Source organism: Pholcus phalangioides, unplaced genomic scaffold (genome assembly GCF_987345545.1).
Source record: "Pholcus phalangioides strain wild (caught in Gottingen) unplaced genomic scaffold, Ppha-v1.0 ptg000003l_1, whole genome shotgun sequence".
Classification (NCBI taxonomy): domain Eukaryota; kingdom Metazoa; phylum Arthropoda; class Arachnida; order Araneae; family Pholcidae; genus Pholcus; species Pholcus phalangioides.
Window position 1 is genome coordinate 9,905,495 of NW_028301596.1, and position 16,018 is coordinate 9,921,512.

Consider the following 16,018-nt stretch of genomic DNA (forward strand, 5'->3'; position numbering starts at 1 on the left):
GACAAAACATGTTACACACCAAGTTTTGATAACAAATAATTCTCATGAGGAGCTTTTTGGTTTTTGATGGCTATACATATTATTAAATAACTTATCAGCTGCATTATATGCAGTCAAGAAGTGGAAAAAAATGAACTTACTGAATAGTCAGAACCAATCCTCAATAGTTGAAAAAATTATTCAATTTAAATTTGAATGCTACACAGTGATTTTGAAATTCAATTTCTTAGGAATAGTATTTTTTGAAGAAAAAACTTAATGTGCAAACGCCACAAGCCTCTAAAATTATGTTTCTAAAATGTAAGTGCCAAGGAGGGTGAGCATTGTATGGTACATATTATAAGAGATATAATATATAACTAGATTGTCCAATATACGGTAAACCGTAAAATTCCTATATAACAATACTCAAGTAATCAAAGAAAAGTATCACTATAAAGGATATATTGTTATAGATGGAATATATTAAAACTATGGAACTCAGAGAACTAGAGAGTAATATTGTTATATAGATGATTATTGTTACATAGAAATTTTGTTGTACAACAATACCTTAAAAGGTGGGATTGACAATAAGTGTGCAATTTGAATTCACATGAGTCAATTGCAATTTTGCATTCAAAAAACTAAATATTGGTTAGTTGGAACCAATGTATCTAAAAAACACTGATTTTATCAAAAAGACTGCAATCAAAAATGCAAGTTTTCCTATAAAATAACTAAAAATTGTCATTCAAATTTTTAAATTACTCCAAAATGTGTGCAAACATAATATGCAGTGTAATATTTGATAATATTTTGGTCTATCAAAGAAAATATGTTTCTTGTGTTGAAGCTTAGCTACCTGTACTCTGATTGAATGGATATTATATTCATACTTGATAATCATATCATAATTTTAAATAATGTGAGGATCCAGTTAGTCCAAAAAAGGAAAGAAATTTAAGCAGTATTAATCAAAACTTATTTCAATTTTAGCTACAATCCCACAATGCTTACAAATTGTACTAAATTCAAGAACCAGACATTTCTCACAAAAATCACATGAATTGGGGCACTGTAAGTCTGGGTATAACTCTATATTATGAGAGGAAATTAAACTATATCCTCATGAGGCCTGTATACATTAAGAGGGTTAAGAAGAAATGCATAATTTATTAAATTCATCTATATGCAAACTTTATCAGTAATTTAAAACTTACAGGTGCAACAGACACTGACTATATATAAAATTGAAAATTAACATACCAGCCTGAATGATCGTAATACAGACAATCCTGATACATTCGCCAATCCCAGTTCCATTAGTGATAAGGCTACAATAATAAAATCAAATATGTTCCACCCTTCTTGAAAATAATATTTTGGACTCATGGCAATAAGTTTTGTGAAGGCTTCTATAGCGAAGGTTGCTGTAAAGAACTAGAATACAAAAAAAGAGAGGAAAAAAACATAATGAATTAATCAAAAGCAATGTTCTGATCCCTCTTTGTTGAATTATTTAAACCTGTATGATATCAGTCAAAACTAATGTTATCGAAAACAAACTAATATTGTTTTCAATCATCCAATTTCATTTTATTAAATGATGGAAAATAACATTATGAATTTAATCCCATTGTGAATTTATCCAAAATTCAATATAAGTTGATGTTTTACAGATGATCAAGCTTTGAAAATTTAATGATCAAATGATTTTAAAGATAGATAGCATGTAGATGCAAACAGAAGGATGAATTTTTTCCCTAAAAAACATGATGAGTAACGCCTTTCACTTCTTGAGCTATGTATGATTAGCTAATTATGATTGAAAATAGCTAACTCATCACATTCTTATAGGGAAGTAATGTGAATTCAGAATACAATAATTGACTAGTCTGTAGCTTTACACAGAATATTGAAATTTATGAAAGACAAGAGATGCTAACTCAGTTTTCAGCTTTTCACAGACATTTTTCTACACTACTACTAAACAATACATACGTTTATTAATATTTTTCTGGGAAAATTATAGAGATTAAAAGAGGAATATAAGGGTCTACAAAGAGATGAATTTTTTAAGTAGCTCAATTTGATACACAGTAGGGCAAAGTATATAAGTGATTTTTATCTTCAAGCAACCCCTTTCTCTAGAGAGTTTCTTGGAAAATCTGAGCTGTATATCATCAAAGTCGGATGTTGAAATACACCCGATTTGCCTCTCGGAGAGCAAGAGATGAATCGAAAGAATTATGTGTATGGATCATTTGAAGAAGTTCTTAATGATATGGTAGTTTATTTATTCAGTTAGACATGAATATTTTGGGTAGTTAATTCATTGACTGTGAAAGCTGCAAGTTTTTAGATTTCTTCGTAGAAGTGTTTGTACACCAAAAAAAGCAAAGTAATAGCCAAAATTACTGTCAATCAATAAAACACCATTTTTAGATCAAGAGTAGCGAATAAAAAAGTTTTGGCAATTTTGGCAATGAACCAAAAGTATTTCTAATATAACTATTTTTGCTTTATACTTTCCAGAATTAGTCATGTTATTAATTTACCAAGTCAAAAATGATTGTCTACACTTCATGGTGTTCAGTTATCACTCACAGAACGTTACCATCAAGTTCACTACAATACTCTTGAAGATGTTAGCCACTTGCTTGAGAACCTCAATTTAAAAAAAAACCCTTCCAACTACCATGGCCAAATCTATAGCGCGCAAGATATTTCCAATTTAGTCATTAAGTGCTTGCTGTGAACTATATTTCAACTGATAGTCTCTATAGACATTTTAATTTTTCAAGACAGAAGATGATACTAACCCATTGATCATGCGTCGACACTAAATATGCTGTCATTTAAGCTACCACTTTGCATTCTAAACAATACTTTATTGTGTATATTTTTGTTGGGGTATTTTTAATTTAAAAAGTTATGAATATTATTAACATTGTTTTTGAAACCAAACTTAAAACGATCAGTATGTTTAACCCCATGACTTCTATAAAACTCCAAGTGCTATTCAATGAATATAAATTTGTTCATTATTTATAAATACTATATCAAACAATCATATGCCTTTGCAAGAATAAATAAATATGGCTGCAAGACAGCAATAGACAAAATGGGTAAAAAATGTATGAGAAAAGGAAAATAAGTATTTATAAAAGCTGCATACACACACCTATAGGCAAAAATTAAAAGAGAGCACAGCTCCATACTCTTACTTACCATTAATTATGCATCCACTTTATGAAGACTGGGTGCAATGTATAACAGCATTTGCACAAAGCAAGATGAGGGGGAAGGAAAAAAGTGCAAAAGCTAAATTAGGCTGCACGGGAGAGTGTCAATGAAAAAAATAACAGAAATGAACATATTTTTTAGGTGAATGGCACACTTCCATCGTCTGCATGATGGGTATTCTCGAAATAAAAAGTGCAAATATGCATTCTGCTACATAAATTTGCAGCAACTTATAAGAGTGTAAATAAAATTCATTTGCATAGAACTAAAACAAAAATATCTTCATAAAGTATTTGAAATTTTCTACAAAAAAAAGTTAATAAAATGAAAAGAAATATGAGGGATATTAATAAATAAAATCTTTGTTTCAGTAGCTTTAATGTGAACATTATAACCTGAAAAGCATTTATGAAATAATATTTTTGTTTTAATTGCAGAAATGCTAATGTTAATGAAATGCTTAGCAAGGCTAAGAAATAACTGAGTAAGGAGATATACAGCATCCCATTTAAAAAATTTCTGCTCAAGATGTGTTTTCCTATACAAGAAGTATTATTTTCAGAGTCCTGATTTGTTTTACAATAAAGAAACATTTCTTACAGTAAAACCTGTCTTTAACGGAATCCCAAGGAACCAAATTTTTTCTCTGCTGAACACAGAGGTGTTTCCGCTTAATAAAGGTTCAATTGGCATAATGTATAAAATTATGTGACGATCTCCTGTGTGATTGAAATAAAATGAAAATAAATTAATTGAAGATAAAGTAAATAATTTAAAAATAGATAAAATAAATGAATAAATAACTAGTTTATAGTTACTAAATACTTTATTTAGGTTTTGACAGCATCTGTATAAAATTCCAACCTACACTGTTTTTCTTCTAACCCTGTAAGCTCGAGCCCAAATGATCGTGTGAGATACTAACAAAAATCCATGCTTTCAAAAAATTTCCTGGTCTTAAATTGCTAAAAACTAATGACATTTACGTTCTTTTTAACTTCCTCAAAAATTTTCAGTTAGGGTGCCAATATCTGTCTCGTGTCAGATTCAGTTTGTACATTATCGCCAATGTTTATGTAATCCTAAGCATCAGGGCCATAACTAAGAATTTTGTGAGGGAAAGAGAGAGCAACATGATTTTGCCACCCCTACCACTGTAAAATTTGATGATTTTATGAGTGTTTTTGTTCCCACCTAAAATTGCCATTCCCCCTAAATTCTGCCACCAGGGCAGTTGCCTCTCCCTATTTAATTCTGGCCCTGCTCAGCCTTGCAATAATGGAATGTGCACAGCTTGTACACAATTTTGTAAGTCTTGCATATCATTTGGAAATTCAACCATTACACTGATTTCTCTCGTGGAAAATAATTCTTTCCGAAAAATTTTGTTACAATTTCAGAAAGCAACTGCTTACGGCTTTACTGCTATGGCTTATCAAAACCACAGCATCAAGTACAGAAATGGTTTTCGAAAATCTAAGGGTAGATGATGTAGAACTCACATCTACAAGCATAGAATTGCGTAAAAAATTTCGGTGGAACACTAACATTTTGTATGATCTTTAGGTCTATTGGTCGCCAAACATTCACAGTGTTTATGTAAAATTTTCCATTAAGAAAGTGAAATTTCCCTTTCCGTTTTAGACAGGTTCCATCAAAAACAGGGGTTTTACTGTAAATATATTTTTAATGAATGATCTTGACAGCGATGTCTTAAGCAGGATTCACAGTATCTGAATACCAAATATTTAGATACATTATCTCATCAAAACCTACTTTGGTCATCTTTTGAAAAACCTAAGATAAGTAAAGATTTTCAGAAAATTTTCCCATTAAGAGGTTATAGAACAATTTCTTCTTCCAATAAAATTACTAATCAAACAGACTGATATTTATGTAAAGACTGTCAGGCAAAACATTATACCTATTAACATGCTTATGAACGTAGAGCAAATCTTCATAAAATATTTATATTCCGATTAAATGACAATTATTTTATTTCTATAAAAAAGTGACTCCGTTGGGCTAAGGATAGCTTTTTAAACCTTCACCTAATTTTTAATCATGATCTATTTGTGTTTCATGGGTACATTTTTATTCACTATTGACTGATTCAATGTAAATATAACTTTTGTGTGACTACTAACAACCTTGAATTATATTATGAAGGTGGATGTAAGAGATCTTTGACAAAAAAACGTTTTTTCACTCTTTTAACCAGTTCAAAAGAGAACAATAGTGATTAGGAGATACATTTAGCTTATTTTCTCTCATATATGCAAGAAACATGTATGATTTAAAATTTTTTTTAATCTTCACTAGTTACTGATATTGTCTTATCTTATACATTTTTAAAAATTTTAAGTTGGAGTTCAAAAAAAAACTTAGAGGACATTTTATTTTTAGTATTCTATCTAAAAAAACTAGGACAAAATAACTTATATAATTTTCATTAGATAAGATTTTAACAGGGTAGGAATTAAAAGGATAAAAACATCCAACCCTAGGATTCAATTTTTATAAACATATAAGTAATTCTAAATTACTAAATTACTCTAAATTACTTCAATTCTAAATTACTTATTAAGAAATTAGTATAAAATATTTGTTAACGCACACTCAGTATTAGCTGATGTAGGCAATTAAACATAAAAACACATTGCATAAAGGGAGTTCCTGAACTCATGGGCCAAACTTTAAGGGATGGTACAATACTTACAAAGAAGTGTTTTTATATAGCAATGTGGGGTCGGAAATAAAAAGTGTTGGTGGAAAAACACGAAATGATAAGGAAATGAAAAAAACGTTTTATTTATATGAATAATTACAGTAAGCGCTCAAATGTGCCACCACCAACATCGATAAAGAGCAGCATCTAGCAACTGATTTCCCTTTTAAAGACGCGAGGTGTTTCATGAACAGTTTGTTTTGCAATAAAGAACACAGTAAGTTTTGCAATAAAGAATACAGTAAGTTTTGCAATAAAGAACACAGTAAGTTTTGCAATAAAGAACACAGTAAGTTTTGCAATAAAGAACACAGTAAGTTACTTGATAAATCAAGTGAATGTGCTGGCCAAGCACGACTGGTCTACCTTGTCCAATCCATGAAGGGCCAAACGTGGCATTGAAGTAATTACGCACATTAATGTTGAAATGGGCTGGAACCCAGTCATGCAGAAACTGCATGGCATTTTGAACAACTGGAACATTATCAAGAAATTCTGGTAATACCTTTTTGAGAAAGATGTGATACATCATATCATCAAGTCGATGTGGTAGCAAGTATGGGCCAACAAAGAAATCATTCACAATACTCACCCACATATTAACAGGGAACCGTTTTTGGAAAGCATGTGGGTTAGAGGTGACCCACACACGGGAATTGTGCAAATTAAAAACTCTGTTGCGAGTAAAGGTTGCCTCATCTGTGAAAGTACATTTGCAGAGAAGCTCGGAGTCAATGTACTCTGCTGCAAAAACCAATGACAGAAATCTATACACTGAGGATAATCAGCTGCATTCAGTGCTTGAGTTCTCTGTAAATGGTACCGTAAAAAGTCTTTCCTTGTGCAAAACTTTCAATATAGTGTTTTTACTCACATATTCAGTTCGTGTAATCGATCTTGTGCTTGGATTATCTTCAACCTCTCTCAGAACACGTTCTTTCGTTTCCATTTCTGGAAACCGTACACGTCTCGAGTGACCGTATCCTGTCTCCTTACATGAAATGAACTACTCTCACAAAGCTGGCGGTGTAAACACGGGAAAATGTTGTGATCAGGCATTGTCCTATCGGGGGAAGCGTTCACAAAACAACCTTAGCGCTGCTCTTCTGTTACAATTTGCAGCCCCATTTATAAGATGCGAAGGTGCATGTCTGTTTTTGATCCATCATTTTCGAAATATGCCTTTGAAATGATGTTAACTGCTTGCAGCAGAGAACCACACTGTGCTGCCTTCTACCAGACACAGTGTATATCAGTCATAGCATCGACACTTCCAGGAGTTCATCACTGTTAATGGTCAGACGTTTCAGCATTCAATTGTACCAAAAAATTTGTGGCAAACTTTCACACAATGATTTAAATAAAAAGTTTTTGTTTTTTTCATTTCCTTAGCATTTAGTGTTTTTCCACCAACACTTTTCATTTCTGACCCCACATCTGTATACAAAAAATGCTCTTTATACGTATTGTACCTTCCCTTAAAGTTTGGCCCATGAGTTTACGGGCTCACTGTATGTATTATGTATATATATATATATATATATATATATATTAGTTGATAAAATTATTGCATTGAATGTTAATTTACACAAAAAATAGTTGTATTATATGGTGACAATATAGGTGTCAATGATAGCTATTACAGAAAGCTATTTTTTGTAGACACCAGAGGGAAGCAAAAAAAAATTTTACCATTAAGGAGGGGTGACTGCACAAAATAAGTGGGGGGTTCCTTTAAAAAAAGGGGTAGACTTTAATAAATTAAATTCATTTTGAAATAAACACAGTTTTGATAGCATAAGTAAGAGATTATGTGGGAAACTAGTATTGTGTGTAGAAACACATAATTTAATTTCCGATTCTATCTTTGAGATGTTTCATTTCCTTCTCCCCAATTTTTTACTTACTAACACCTGCTTTATAATCTACATTATCATGCTTACATACACAACTTAATTTTTTTTCATTACAACTTATGTTTACTGAAATTTCCAACACATATAGATATATTCACCTCATTTGTTTTACTCTAATGCACTCTCTGATTTGTACCTCATTTATTTCATTATTGAATTGTTTTTTTTTAATTGCACCACCACAACTGTTTGCCACAAAATTTTTAATAATGTATTAAATTTTTCTTTTCATGCACTTGTTCATTCTAATATATCAAATATTCATTTGTTACTTTTTCACTAACATCCAATAAGAGTCATCATTGTTCGCTCCTTGGATATGCATTATCTGTGGTTTTTTTTATGATGATAAAAAAAATTAGAATGGCATCAGGGTATTATCCTGGAGAAATTTTTTTTTTTTAATTGATATGCATATGAACATGCAAAATTGTTTATAAAAGCTCATTAAAATTACTGAAAATCAGGAAATAAAAAATACTGAATAGGCTGTTGATTTGATTAAGCCACAAGTGCTAAAAATTAATTTTATAGGCTTGTAATAAGCCACAGCTTTATTACAAGAAATTTGTACAAATTACGGTAAAGGAATATTCGAACATTTCAGAATACTTGTAACCATCCAGGGGGTTCTAACTCAATGGAATTTAATAATTCACGAACACTATTTTCATCAGGGTTTCTAACCCAATGATGAAAATAGTGTTCATGATCGCATGTAAAGGGCGACTGTTAAGAGTTGTTTTACACTGTATTCATTATAATTATTCAATCAATATTATTTAATATACTAATTAAACGTAACATTACAAAGTAAAGTATTCAAAAATTAAGTAAAATAAACCGAAAAAAACTTATGAATGGTTAACCATGTATGATTGAGAAAACAATCACTTGTGATTGCATTTTAATAGTACAGTCGGATCCCGTTTTAACGAATACCATTATAGCAAAAAACTCATTTTAATGAACACTTTTCTAATGCCCCAAATAAGTTTACATAGGAACAATGCTAGGTAACCTGGAATTCCTTTATAACGAAATTTCGTTTTAACGAACTGATTCCTCCGGTCTCTTGGCATTCGTTATAACAGGATTCGACTGTAGTGATTCCCAATAGCTGTGCTATCTCCAGCAGTGTATAATGAGATTGTTCAAGTATGCAACTTGAATTCTCAAGAATTAAAAACTACATTGAAAGTAGTAATATAGAGCTGTGATCCCAACCAGTGTTCCCTCTAAGCTGAACAAAAGCAGAGCCGGAAATGCTTCTGCACACAGAGAAGTTTTAACGGGGCCAAAGAAATTTATTACACTGTATGATAGCATTATGTTTTGTCATTCTGAGTAAATGCCACATTTCTGTTTGCAGCATAACAAAAGGTTAGGTGCACATTAAAAAAAAGTTAGAGGACACATTGATTCCCTAACATGTGTATGATGGCACTCCAGTGTACAATTAATGCATAGAGTCATCCAGGCAAGGACTGGGTTCCGCCTCGGTGCATAAAACTTGTTGAAAAATTATGTTTGCTATACGAAATTATAAATTATGACTGCTCTTCTCAATCAATCTGGTGGGGGGGGGGGGAAAGAGAACCAACAGCATATATTTTTTCCCTGAGCCATGATAGCACTAAGACCACCCTGTTGCCATTGTAATTAAAATAAGCAATAATATAATGTCAAAATTAAGTGTTTAACTATAACATTTATTTCTTGTCATTAATTCAGAGTAATATAAAAGCACATAATCAGTGAAAGTATATTTTTGGTTGACTTGAATTCTGCAGCATGAAAAAAGTACAACATAAATATGAAAGTACTAGCAATGCAAGCAGCTAGTCAGTCATTCCAAAAGTAAGCAGGAAAATGTGAGCTGCAGGAGACTTCAAAAACCAGTGCAGGAAGGAGAAGGAGGGGAAAATGCAGAGAAAATCTGTGAATGACACTTTGTGAGTGCAACATTTATTTTATGAAAATGTTTTGAATGTATATAGGAGAAAAACAAAATTTTTGCAAGAGCCAATGCGCCAAACGTGCCAAAATAATAATAACTTGAAAGGTTGACCAACATAATAAATGCTTTTACAGTAAATAGGCTGGCTTCAGACAGTAAAATTTATCAAAAAAAAAAATCACATTTTATGCTGAAGAGTTTGATAGAATTCGGGAAAGGGGGCTTGTATGAAAGTGAGGAGAAAAAAAACTGATTTTTTTTTTCGAGTTTTGGCCACCACTTACATAATTGCCCAATGCTAGGAAATCTTCGAAACCTTTGTCCATGTTATGGTGGTCCATGGCCATAAAAAGAGTGTTCAAAACAATGCAGAGGGTAATGAAGAGCTCCATGAAGGGATCAAAGACAATAATGGCACAAAGTTCTTGTATCCATATCCAGCATGCACAGCAATCCCACACACAGCAGATATCTATGCACTTCAAGCAACCCGCTAAGCACTTCTCTTTGAATTTTGGTTTCTCTTCTTCCTCGGACTCGTCCACCCTCTCGTCTGTTGGAAAATAATAGACGGACACTGAATAATGTTTAAGTATGGCCGTTTAGTAGCCTGTGGGCGGGGATGTCTACTCTACGGCGACAAACCACACACACCACAAACTACGGGTCTCATGCGCAAGACAGAGGGGTTCAACTACAGTTCTGTATACATAAACAAGCAAAAAAGAACTATGGAAAAAAAATCAAATTCTAAACACCACAAATGCAATTCAATAACCAATAAATCAAGTCACTTGCACAAATATTAATATGCAATCCAAATAGAAATAAGAAGCACAAAACATGAATCAAATTTATTAAACATATTAAGAATGAAAATTATAATTTGAATTGATTGTCACACTATTGACACCTAAAAATGTATTACACATTATTACTAAGAGGTTTAAATCCAAATTCCTTTGTGACTTACAACTTAATATTTACACAGATGTAATTAACATATAATTTTCTAACTAAAGCAAAGGGAAAAAACGACATTCTGAGGATTGACACTTTAACTGAATGGTACAAAATAGAAAAATGTTTAGATATCATTCAAATAAATTTTGCCTTATCTGATTTTAAAATATAAATTGCTTGCCAGAAAATGTTACCATTTTTACACGTTTGACTGATTTTTCCAGCACCATTGTTATTTTATTTTTTCAGAAATTGTAAGAAAATAGCAAAATAGGACAAACGTGAAAAACCAATTCGTGGTCAAAACAAAACATATAACTGGAAGAAGTTCAGTTACATCATCCATCCATAGCAAAATAGGCTAGAATAAATGAGATGTGATGATTAAAAACATAAATTTTGAAAATGAGATACTCATACCACAAGCAAACAAATAACAATTATGTAAAAAAATCTGATTTCTAACCCTGTAACCAAATACTGGTAAAACAGTCACTTGTTCAAATAAGAAATAGATTGGAGCTTAAAGGTGAGGGATGTCTCAAAGACTAATACCAATTAAAAGGTATCTCTATAAAGTATGTAAAGATACAATTAAAAATCCATTGAAAACATTTTATCAGACAAAAAATACCACTGTAAGTAGATTATTTTTCTACATATTATATGCAACACAGTGCAATGAATTTAAAGGAATATATTGATCATTGATTATTTTTGTAACACCACGTTCATTTTCTGCACACGAGGGCTAATTAGACTGGGCCTAAAATTTATTGCCAATTCCGAATGGTAGTGTTAGACATTTTTGCCTTTTTTATACTCACAGAGAGGTTGGTGCACTAAATCCTCAGTGGGGACTCCTTGTGTTAGCAATTTTTTCTGTGGTCATGTTGTTGACATTTCTATTGCACCTATGCATCAGGAAAGTTTCTGATGAGGATAAATCAAGTATCAAACTTGGGGACACCTCCAAATATCCTGTGGTACTTAAGGCAAATATCTTACCGACCTGGGCTACCATGCCAAGAAAGGCGTATTTTATCATTCATACTAACTGTAGTTAAATATGTACATTATAACAGACATTTAAGCAATTTGTCCATCCTTTGCAACTCTATCACAAATTTTTTCTGCAACTTCAGTTCTGGTGAGTAGCAATGTTCTTGCTGCCTAACCAAGTGTGGCTTTTTTATGGGGGAAAAATTCAAAAAGTATAATTGCTTGCACTGAAAGCTAACCGGAACTGGCAAAATTTTCTTCATGATGATGTTTTCAATGGGAACAATTTTCTCATTACTTGAGGGATCAAACATCAATGATTAGAAAAAATAGTAAAAATAAGAGTAATATATTAAAATAGTTCTAGATGAGTGAGGGTTAAATGAGGACAATTAAGAACTTTTCTATCCAACCTTCAATGGACTCCTTTGATGATTTGATTGTACTTTTGCAACCAAATATATACAACCCCTGTGACTATTTTTCATTGTATCTTATAATACCCACATTAATTTAACATTTAGTCTTTTATCCCTTCTTCTTTCACAAATTTTCCATATACTTATCAAATACATGGCAAAGGGCATAAAACTCTGTCTATTGTATCAAAATGAGAGCAAACACAAGGCAGATATGAGGAAAATACTGACCTTGCATCTGAGAGATGTTTGCATTAATATTTCATAAATTTTCATTTGATTAGGCAAAATTCAACTATCATAATAAACTATTATATCTAGATTATACTGATCCTTTTAAAAAACAGTTTTCATTTTAATTTACATTAATTTTTTTTATCAAAATAAAAATTACTGATGCAGTTTTTTTTGCTATTTAAAATGTCAAGCATGACTGCATTTAAGAAATCATCATCACTGAATTTGAACTATATAAATCAAATAAATAATAATTAATTACAAATTACTTCATTCAAACAATACCTTTGTACAAAAATGAACATCAGAACACTGAGAAAAAAACCAAAAAAAAAAAAACAAAAAAAAAACCAGCAAGTTATGACAAAAAATGGAAATCATAAAACTAAAAGCTTCAGTGAAAGAAAAAAAAATTAAATGGTCTAGAACTCATAATTGAGCATAAAAAGTGAAGTGAAATAAACATAAAATTTCCTCTATTAATAACAGTGATGGAAAAAAAAGTGAAATACTGTATAGTGACTAAATAAAACATATTTTGATGACACAGAACATTGCGAGTACTATGGATGAAAAAGTGAACTATTAAAATATCATATCAGTAGCTAAGTGAAAATGAAAATCTGCGTAACTATGCAGATATAATTAAACTCAGATTGTAAATATGAATATTACATTTTCATTTAATTTACATCCAAATGCAGAGTTACTTCATGCATTACTCAAAATTGGTAATGATACATCCACATGCAACATCTTCTGTTGAATAAATAATGAAATAAAAAGAAGAAAAAAAAAAACCAAGTAAATAACTGAGTGCTACGTTCTAGTGATTCAACATGATTTTTTTTTTTTGACTAAGCAATCAAGACTATTTCTAATATTACTTAAAAAAGATAAATCTATTTCACAACTTCTTTTTTACTAAAGGATTGAAGCATTCTATCGTTTTAGAACAGAAATGCAAGCAAAAGAAAATAAAGTACTACATACCTCTATCTCTACATTTACTTTGCCTTCCTGCTGCTTGTTCAATTATGTCATTCAAAACCATCACATCTAAAAAATTAGATACGCAAAAAACATACAGTGAATGAATAATGTTTGACAATTTTAAGAGTGCGGTGCACATCATATGTCTTCCATGTGTGGTGCACATCATATGTCTTCCATGTGTGGTGCACATCATATGTCTTCCATGTGTGGTGCACATCATATGTCTTCCATGTGTGGTGCACATCATATGTCTTCCATGCGTGGTGCACATCATATGCCTTTTTTTGTAACTAATGAAGATACAAATTTGTGCATACACAGTGCAGTGACACCTTGGCCTACAAAGTTTTTGGCTAAGAAAGATTTTTGTTGTGGTTTTCAGCCTCGGCTAAAATTTTTTTAGTTTGATGTGGATGCACACATGCTAACACAACATTATTCTGTAGTGAGCTGAATTTTTTCATGTCAATCACCAATACTTACAAAAGAACCTGGCTAATTAATTTCTGCTTTTTCCCTTTTTTAAAAGAGTTTGAAGCTAATAAAATATATTTTCCTGATTAAATTTTTTTATGAATACATTGAAACCGCCTTCATCATGTTTTAAACTGTGTTTTAAATAAAAGTAAAAATAATTGAAATAATTAATTGGATTTCAAAAATTGAAATATTTAAATCAAAAATTGCCACAATGTCCTATACTCATAGCCAGGACTGGCGAAAGGGAGTATCAAGTGACAAAAGTTAGATATCAACAGATGCCATCACTGTGATTCAAATTTAACAGCATCAAAAATATTTTCATTGCAGATTATCAAACAACATATTAAAGACAAGAATAAAACTAATAAACTATGAAGTTACAAGAAAATATTGCCTTTTACACACCTTTAATGTCTAACCTCTTGCGCTGATCATTAGGATCAGCAAAGGGGTTATCTGGATGTTTCTGTTTCATCATGTAATCATCACTGTCCTGTAAAAAAGAAATAAAAGTGATCAGCAAGATCTGATCTAATCCACTCAGGAATTTTATTTCACAAAACATCAGATATTTATTCTATTGCTAACTAATTTGTATGTGCAAAATGAATAGCAAACATTGAGCAAAAAAAAAAATGAGCATTGCCAAAATGACAAGGATTCATGCAATTATAAATATACTATTCTGCAATTCTGAAATATCTTTGAATACGTTATATTCAGTTTACTAATATTATCATTTGTACTAGGTTTAAAATCTCATAAATTTCATGTGGAACAAGGAAAAAAAGGGGACTATATAAATTACTCTCAGAAGGCATTTGAAATATCGTAAAGCAGGCTATAAACGATTCACAAAAATTTGTACATGAAGACTCAGAATTAAAAAAATATGAGCTCAAATGTACAGACAGGCTTCAGGACCCTAAGCTAATCCAGTATTGTTTTTGACATTTAAGCTTGGAAAGGAAAATAAATGCAACCAAATTCATAGAAATCATTGACTTGAATTTTTGTTTATTTATAATAATTATTTTGAATTAATGTAATCAAAGATTATTAGTCTATTTTGACACCGTAAATAAATTTTACTCTTAACTTTTTTGTCAACTGCTCCATCAATACTATATATGCATAAAAAACACCTTGAGGTTTAGGGTTATTGAAAATGATATATCAACGTTTATTACTTACATTGCAAACTAAACAAAAAATCAAATAATTCTGAACTTAGCGGATGAGCTATTTCTTGCACAATCTAAGAAACATAAAACCAAAATTAAAAGAAAGAAACATAAAAATGACAAATTGCCAGCAAAACAACAATGACAGGAAAAGTGTATCCTTAATCAAAATCATGTTATCTAGAATACGTGGTATTGACCAATAATTCTAGAATAACTGGTTGCTGAAAACTCTTTATCTAAACTGCACATTCATATACTTGGTATACTTAAACTCCATTCCATAGTAAGTGCATAAATTTAGGAAGAATAACAATAAAACTCCTACCCTGACGAATACACAGTAATGGCAATCTAGACAACCAAGCTGGTTTGAAATAATGGGGACCCAAACCTTTCCAGATTAGCAAAAAAAATCAGGATTATGTACATAGATTAACAGGGTGAATAGATAATAGGGCATATTTGTTATGGGCATTGTATAATATTTCATCATGTATATATATATATCGTATGTAATTGCATTTTTAATTGGGTTACTGTATTTTTTAAATATATGACATACATATTTATTTATGGGAATCTTTTTTTTAGCCACCTCATTGAGCATTTTTCCTGTTGTGGCGTTGTATTTGTATGGTATTTTATTGGTGAACAGTTGATCCTAGCGGCATACTTCCAATTCGAAAAACTTGTCTAAAAAACATGTAGTACTCAGATATGTCATTCATATTGCAAGGGGTTTTGTATAGTTATTAAAATAAAAATCACCATGTACTCAAGAGCCCAATTACAAAGTTGTTGCCTATCTCTCCCGATGCCAAAAAAAAAAATTCATGTTTCTACGTGCAATATTTGCTGAGATATTCAAATTCAAAAAAAGGAGGTAAATTGGAAAAAAA

The 16,018-nt window shown here is 31.2% G+C and overlaps 1 protein-coding gene across 11 annotated transcripts in view; it reads right to left on the reverse strand.

Annotated features, from left to right (window-relative positions):
* The window catches only part of LOC149088024 (sodium channel protein para-like), a 270,116-nt gene that overhangs the window by 54,768 nt on the left and 199,330 nt on the right, over window positions 1-16,018 (reverse strand). For 10 of the 11 annotated variants that reach the window (XM_089243934.1, XM_089243900.1, XM_089243909.1 and 7 more), the window contains 4 exons: window positions 14,338-14,425; window positions 13,447-13,512; window positions 10,117-10,409; window positions 1,249-1,422 (listed from right to left, as the gene is read on the reverse strand). In XM_089243934.1, coding sequence (XP_089100060.1) covers window positions 1,249-1,422; window positions 10,117-10,409; window positions 13,447-13,512; window positions 14,338-14,425 — 621 coding nt within the window. The remainder of the gene's footprint in view (window positions 1-1,248; window positions 1,423-10,116; window positions 10,410-13,446; window positions 13,513-14,337; window positions 14,426-16,018) is intronic. The other variant, XM_089243917.1, reaches the window with a different exon arrangement.